This window comes from Alligator sinensis, unplaced genomic scaffold (genome assembly GCF_000455745.1).
Source record: "Alligator sinensis unplaced genomic scaffold, ASM45574v1 scaffold880_1, whole genome shotgun sequence".
Lineage (NCBI taxonomy): Eukaryota > Metazoa > Chordata > Crocodylia > Alligatoridae > Alligator > Alligator sinensis.
The window spans coordinates 26,843-34,452 of NW_005843412.1; the positions used below are offsets into that span (position 1 = coordinate 26,843).

Consider the following 7,610-nt stretch of genomic DNA (forward strand, 5'->3'; position numbering starts at 1 on the left):
GCCCGCCCCCTGCCTAGGCAGGAAGAGTGCTGGGCTCAGATGACCCCAGCCAGACACCTATTCAGCCTCAGCTCCCTGGCTTGGGCCCTGGGTACCTGGGATTTCAAGGTGGTCTCCCCTCCAGGCACTGACACAGACTAGGCCTGCTCAGCCTGTCTGGACCAATAAGGCCTGGCACATTCAGTCCTGGTGCAGAGCTGTAGGCTTTACCACACAACCCATAACAGTTTCTGTGGAGCATTGGAGAGTTGAGAGCCTGCTCTCTCTAGGTGGTCAGAGGAGCCTGGTATGATGAGCTCGGTGGGAAGGTGGCTTGGTCCAGGCACTGCTCTGAGAACCAGTGTCTAAGTTAAAAGTCAATTCAATAAAACTCACCCCCCGCCATAGCAGCCAACCTGCAGAGGACACAGTGCTGACGGCTTGGAGCTTGGCTCTCTGGGGCAAGCAGCAAAGCCCCTCGCTTTGAGCTCTGGACATGGCATCCCAGACTGGAAGGGGCCTCCAGGGTGGATGAGACCAGACCCCAGCTCTTGCAGGCGGCCACATCACACAAACCTGTTCCTAAGCCAGTTGGGGCCGTTAGTTGAGTTCTTGGCATTGACCAACCTGGCACAACAATCCCTTTGGCATGGGCCTGTCGGTGATCAAGGTGAGGGGGCAGATCTGCTGAGGTAGAACCAAGCCCCCTGCTTCTCCTGCAGACTTGCTCCTTGGCCAGTTTGCCGGGAGTGGGACCCCAACCCCTGGGCAAGAGGCTCCATCTCGCTCCTCTCCGAGTGCAGACGGTGGCTCTTGCTGTGCCCAACTTCAGCAGCCCCGAGATAGGAACCAAGTGTCTCAGTGTGAAGGGTCTGCAGCCACGGCACAGCCTGGCAGGACCTTCAGCCCAGCTGGTGTTGGGGGTACGGGGACCACCCAGGCTGGAAGGGATGCCCCAAGGGTCTGTCTGGCCTCCCTCCAACCATCATCATTCCTACTAGGCCTCAGCCCCACCGCCAATGCATAACAGGCCTGGCTCTCACTGGGGCACCGAGTGGATGCGAGGGGGAGATTGTTGAAGCAGGGCCTATCCCGACTGATCTGTCCCCTGCCCCTCTCCCCTCTACAGCTCCCAGCATCACTGACCTGGGGACCTGTTGAACCCCCTCCCAGCCCTGTGTGAACGTGTCCAGTCCCCTTCAGAACCCAGTTAAATGCTTAGCTTCGGTCCAGCAGCCGGGCATCAGGGTAACAGGCACGTTCTTCCTAAATCCCCAGGTCCTGGAGTCACGTGATCCCCTGAGGACCTCAGCTCCCAGCTAAACCAAGGATCTGGCCCCAGTACTTGTAGTCACAAGGAGAAGCTTGCAAACGTTGGGCCGTAAAGGTGCAAAATGGGAAAGGGAAGGGACTACCTAGAAGAGAAAAGCTTTCAAACCTCCTCTCAGGGTTGGGGGCCACCTGGGAGGCCCGCAGGCTGGGTGCTAGCCACATGGTTAATGTGTTTTCACCCAGAGGCTGAGCTGAGCTCAGCTGTACCAGGAAAGCAGTCATCAGCAAGAACAATGCCAGTGGCTTCTGGGGTTGCAGCTGGAGGCACCCACTTCTGCTTTTGGACACTGTCTCTCCTCCCTTCCCCTTCCCTCAGCCTCATTCTTCATCCCCATTTCTCTCACGGACCCAGCTGTTCCCACCACCCAAAAGAGGAACCAGGCAGGGCTCAGCTGGGGCAGGGGGAAGGAGTGTGGGATGCCAAGAAAGGGAAGGGCCACCTCCTTCCCTTCCTCCTTCCACCAGCCCGAGTCCAAGAACCAGGTGAGCAGGGGGGCCACGCGGCAAGGAGCTGGATGCCCTTCTCTAATACCCCACCCCAATCTCTGCATTGCGCCATCATGGTCACACCAGTCACATTCCCAGGTCAATGCAAAGCTGCTGGCTGGAGCTGGGGTCCTCATGCCTGGTGCTGCCCCGTGAGCTCTTAGGGTCGGGATAGGCGCAAGTAGAAGTTGGATGAGCAGCACATGGTCTCCAGCCCTGCAGGATGAATTGCTGCGGCTGCCAGGTCAGATGTGTGGACACAACCCTGCAGCCCAGACGAAAGGACAAATTGATTGCACCTCCAAATGTCCTTGCCCACACAAGGCTCTTGCAGCCGTGACTTATGCATCCAGGGGTAGTCACGCCTGCAGGAAGCACCCCCACTTTGGCCTATGCTGCATCCCCACTGGGGAGCACATGACTCCAGGACCTGGGGATTTAGGTGCACATAAAACTGGTATGTAATTGTCAACTTCCCCAGTGCCAAGGTAATGCCAATACTTCAGAGGGGAGAACTACTCGGGACTGCTCAGACTGGAAGGGCAGCATGTCTCAGCCCTTCCTTGCCTCTATGAGACTGCCCCCTGCTTGGTTTATATGTCCCATGATCCACCATGGTCTCTGGACTGTGGTGCATTGTGGGAAACGAAGTCCAGGTGAGAGCCCCACCAGCAAAGGAGATGGGACTCCCAGATGCAGCCTGCCAGGATGGACCTTCAGGTTCCAGGAATCTGTGTTTTTAAATGTCCCAAATTCAATGTTTTCCATGAAAATCGGACACTTTTTTGGTGGGGGGGAAACCATTTCAGTTGGGGGCCGAGCTGGGTAGAGTACCTCCTTGTCCCAGCCAACCCCACACCCTGCCACAAGGTCTGGACTGGTGCACCAGGGGCACTGGGTCCAGTGCTGGGCAGGCACTGGATGTTAATGGAGAGGTGGTAGCTGTGTTAGTCTGACAGGGTAGATTCTGTACCTTGCAGCCACACTCCCAGAGGACAATGACATGAGGAGGAGGTTTAGGAGCCAGGGCTGATGAAGACAGGGTTTGTTTCATTTGGAAAGGCAGCGTTTGGGGAGGGGGAGATGACACTAGATCTGTGTCCCCCATACCGAGATGTTTTGGTGCAAAGAGGATGCTGGTAGGTTTTCCTCCACAGCTGTGAAGAAGGGCCCAAGAAATCAGCTGAATTGGTAGAAACAATTTTGGTTGGATGTGGGGAAAACCTTCCAACCGAGGGGCTAGCCAAGCCCCGGGGCAGCTGGCTAGGGTGGTCTGGACTCTCCTTCCCCAGTGGAGGAACTTGCTGGTCTATTGAGGTCCCTTCTAAACTAAAGGCTGATAAATCTGTGATGACACCGCTCAGCAAGTCAGGATGGGACACAGAGACAACCACGGGCAGATGCCAGCTTCTCCCCACTGCGTTTATTCACAATACGGTCATGTCAGTCTCACACGAACCCGCCACATCGCGGAGGGAGGAATACAGAGGTTGCCCGGGACCACAGGAGACTAGCTCTGCTGCACCCCAGGTCCCACGGGACAGAGCAACAGAAAGCCATCCACAGAAGCTCTCCAGGGTGCAGGCACCCTGCAACCTCTTCCCACTGACTGCTGGGCCCTGGGGAGGCCTCAGAACCTGGGTCCAGCCCTCCAGCTCCACGTGGGTCTCAGAAATAGGCACGGCTGGTGGCTGCGGCTGGCTGCATGCATGGGATGAAAGGTGCTGGCTCCACGGGGCAGGTCCAAAGAAGGGGCAGGGAGTCAAACCCCTCCGGGGCCCGAATCTCTGCTCCTGGAGAAATGCTCAGTCTGCCCCTCACCTCCTGGCCCTGCAGACACCGGTCCTTTCACCCTACCTCTCGGGGAGCCGAGAGAGCAGCTTCCCCGGCTGGAGGGGAGGCGCATTCTCATGTTGCTGGAGGTGCAGAGTGGACGGTGAGGATGGGGATGAAGCAGAGCAGAAGCCGGCGACATGAGCACGGGGCCGGGGCCAGGGCCAGCGCAGCATTCACATCTTGGGGAAGCTGGCTAGGTTGGCGATGCCACAGGCGTTGTCCATGTTTCGGGCCATCAGGACGTAGCCCTTGTTACCCCACTCCTCACTCCAGCTGTGGGACAGGGAAGGCAGAAGTGAGCTCACAGCTTCCCCAACGTGGCGGGGGCAGGGGTCCAGTTTGCACCCAGGGATCAAAAGGGCAATGATGGGGTAATAAACTGCCCTTGCCAGGCACCTGGCTCACCCAGCCTCCCCTCCAGCCTCCCTGCCCACCCGACCTGTTCTTGACGATCCAGTACTTGGCGCCCTTCTGCGTCCCGTAGCCCACGGCCAGCACCGCATGGTTGATGTTCTCAGCATTGCAGCTTTCATCGTAGTACACGCCTGGGGAGGAGGGGGAAGATGGGGGTGTCACTCACTTGGCCTCGTGCACGGCAGCTCTCTGTCCAGCCCCCGACCTACCCAGACCAGGGTCTTGGCACCGCCCCGGGCTTCAAAGGGCAGGAAGCAGAGCAGGAGCAGAGCTGGGACAACCTGCCCCAGCAAGTGCCCACCAGGTGGCTAAGACACGTCTGTGCCAGCTCGGATGCAGCAAGGTTGAGCAGGATACAGCTGTGTTCCCCCTTCCCTCCCATGCCTTGGTTTCCCCATTGTGGGAGTGATGTGACAGGGAAGGCGCCTAGAGATGTGATGATGCTGTAGGTCCCATGAGCCAGATGGAGCCAGGGCTGGGCACAGAGGGTGACAGCAGTGATGACCCTGGGGCCCTTCCTACCACTGAGCAAACCCAACCCCAGAGCGGGAGGAGCTGGGCCCATCACCCCCGCGGCCCCTACCTCTGCTGTAGAACTGGAAGGAGGGCAGGCTGGCGTCGATGCCCACCGACACAGGCCCAACCCGGGCCACGGCTCGCTTCAGTGCCTTCTCGTTCCCCTCCGGGATCTCCCGGTAGCCTCGGCACTTGGCTGCCTTCCCAGTCGGGTTGTACATGCAGCTCTCGTCCTGTGGGGGTGACAGGGGCACTGGTAAGGAGGGGAATTTCAAAGCGTTTCATGGCTTTTGGGGGGGGGGTCCCGATAGGAAAAAAAACAATTTTTAGCAGCCAAGGGAAAAAAAAAGTTTGGGGAAAAGTTTGGGAGGGAGCCAGCTGCATGCTGATTGGCCAATGCCGGCTCCACCCCCTTCCACCAATTGCATCCTAATTGGCCAATGCAGGCTCCACCCCCCTCCCATCAGCTGCCTCCTGATTGGCCAATGCTAGCTTCGCATCCTCCCACCACCTGCTGGGAACTGGAAAGTTTGGGAGGAAGCCAGTTGTGTCCCAACTGGCTGGCACTAGCCACTCCCCCTCCTGCCAGCCATGCCATGCGCTGTGATTGGCCTGGATTCCTGCAGGGCCCAGGATATTATGGGGCCAGGGCCTGGGGCGTGGAGCTGCTGGGCTCCAGAGTCTCCCCTGGGCCAGGGGGCACGGCTGGGCCTGGCGCAATCCCCCACGGCTGGAGCCCAGGACCCACCTGTCCCACGTAGGGGTAGGCGTCCTCAGAGTCAATGCCGCGGTTCGTGTGCACGTACTCGAAGGCGTTGGTCATGTAGCCACCACCGCAGCCGTCGTTGTTGGTCACGCAGTCCACCAGGTTCTGGGGGCTCAGCGACAGCAGCTTCCCCATCCGCCGCTTCAACTGCCCCTCCAGGGCCCCCACCGAGCTGAAGGCCCAGCATGACCCGCACTGACCCTGTCCAGAGCCTGGGGTCAGAGGCGGGGCCAGGGAAGGGGAGGGCCACCCCCATCTCCGCGAGCCGGACTTGAACGGGTGTCAATCCCGGTTGGACACCGCCCCCTCCTGCAGCCCTCATACCTGGTTCTTCACGGGCGTCACGTAGCCCTTCTTCCTCCAGTCCACGGCGTCCGGCACCTGCTCCGTCCAGTCGGGCTCGTACAGCGTGTCGTTGCTACGGGGCCGGGACAGCGGTACCTTGAGCCCCGTCATCTTCTGCACCACCTCCTCGCTGGTCTGGGGAGGGGGAAGGACAGACGGACACATGCACAGACGTCAGCCCGAACAGCCCTGAGTCCCGGGGGTCAGAAGGGTGTGAGTCGGGGGGACACCTACCATGTCGCCCAGGTGGTTCATGGCCAGCTCATAGGTGTGCAGCCCCAGTGAGACCTCCAGGTTGTGGGTGCCGATGTAGCGCAGGTTCTTCTCCCACACCAGGCGCCGCGAGAGCTCGTCCGGCTGCGGGGGTGGCAAGGAGGGCTCAGGCCCGGCCACCCAGGGTCACCCTCTGGCCTGGGAGTCCCCAATGCAGTCCCCAACAGGAGGGGCAGGGCTGGGAGGGATCCTAAATCCCCCCTGGACTGAGCTCCTGGCATCCTCAGCCTGGCTCGCCCAGCCCAGCCTGGCACCAGAGGTGACCTAACCTCCCTTGGCACCAATGCCGGCTTGATACCTAGCCCCATCTGCCCCTTATGACCCCCCCCTCCCCCACCGCTGGGGTTTTTCCCCTCCAAACCGACCAGCCCCCGGCCCTGCAGCCTGTCCTGGCATCCGCCTCACTGCTCTCCATGGGGCTCCACCACAGAGCCCCCAGCTGGGACCCGCACTCCCATCTCCATCCCCCTTGCTCCCCCCCCGTACCTTGCCGTTGTATTGCTTCCTGTGGGTTTTCTTCCATAGCTCCCACTGGGCGTCCAGCGCCGGGTCCGGGTGCAGCAGGGCGGCTGCAGTTGGGAGCAGCAGAGCAAAGAGGCCGACGCACCACATCCTGCCAGGTGCGGGGGGAGCAATGAGACCCTTTAGCTACTACCAAGCATTGGGCCTGCAGGACCCTTGGGTGGGCCACAAGCTTCTGCTAGAGGCTGGGGTGGAGAGTGGATAAGAGCCTCCTACTGCTGCCTGCTAAGGTCTGGGCTGCAGGCAGAGGCCAAGGGGCTGAATTACCCCCAGCCGAGGGAACAGGTCACTAATGCAACAAGTTTGCCGGGTCTGGGATGGGGGATGAAGGGGCCACGACTCTTGCTTCTTGCTCAACCCAGTGCTCCCGGTTTGCCTACGTGGGGCCTCAGGCAGGCCAGGCCAAGAGGCAGCCGCGAATCTTTGAACCTCTGGCAAAGAGCCAGCGGTGACAGACCCCCCTTTCTGCCCCTCCGGGGCCAGCCCCCCCGCCCTGGCCCTGTGCCAGCGGGGAGAGAGCCGGTGTCACGTGCACACAGCAGCTGGTTTGCATTAGGCCCTGTGTGCATGCGGGCTAGGATTTTTGGAGAAGGGCCTGAGCTGCACCCAAGGCAGCTGGGAATCACGGCTGCGGGTGCTCTGTGCTGGCCGGGGCCTCTGCTGACAATTGGGGAAACTGAGGCACAGAGCGGGCAGGGTCACACAGCAAGGCACCAAGGAAGAACCCAGGAATCAGCCCCCCGCCATGGTATTGGAGAGAGGCAAAGCCAGTGCCCCTCCATCCTTCCCCCCACCCCAGCCAGTGGGATCCCTGCTGGTCTCGGCCAGCCCCAGGACGCCGGACGCCTGAGCTCTCCACTTGGCAAGGTGCTCACAGTCATCCTGGACAAGGTGCACCTTTGGTCTGTGCCTGAGTTTCCCCTCTGCCCTTCTAGGCTCCTCCAGGCAAGTGCCAACCCTCTCTTCAAGCCCAGAGGACCCCAGGGGCTGCTGTCAGGCTCTGGCAAGCCCGGGTCCCAGGATCTGCGGGATCCCAGCTGCCCCCGCGCTGCCTCAACTAGTGCAGGGGAAGGGTCAAGGTCCCCCATGACCTGTCAGCCAGGAAAAGGCCACAGGAACCCCAATGTTGTGACCTTTCCTG

At 60.6% G+C, this 7,610-nt stretch overlaps 1 protein-coding gene across 1 annotated transcript in view; it reads right to left on the bottom strand.

Moving 5' to 3' along the window:
- Nucleotides 1–3,174: 3,174 nt before the first annotated feature.
- CTSK (cathepsin K) overlaps nt 3,175–7,610 on the bottom strand; it is a 10,055-nt gene continuing 5,619 nt past the window's right edge. Inside the window, exons 3-9 of the mRNA XM_025195138.1 lie at nt 6,434–6,560; nt 5,909–6,031; nt 5,654–5,809; nt 5,312–5,530; nt 4,631–4,796; nt 4,073–4,178; nt 3,175–3,906 (exon numbers count right to left, since the gene is read on the bottom strand). Of these exons, the coding sequence (XP_025050923.1) occupies nt 3,807–3,906; nt 4,073–4,178; nt 4,631–4,796; nt 5,312–5,530; nt 5,654–5,809; nt 5,909–6,031; nt 6,434–6,560 (997 nt within the window). The 3' untranslated portion in view covers nt 3,175–3,806. The remainder of the gene's footprint in view (nt 3,907–4,072; nt 4,179–4,630; nt 4,797–5,311; nt 5,531–5,653; nt 5,810–5,908; nt 6,032–6,433; nt 6,561–7,610) is intronic.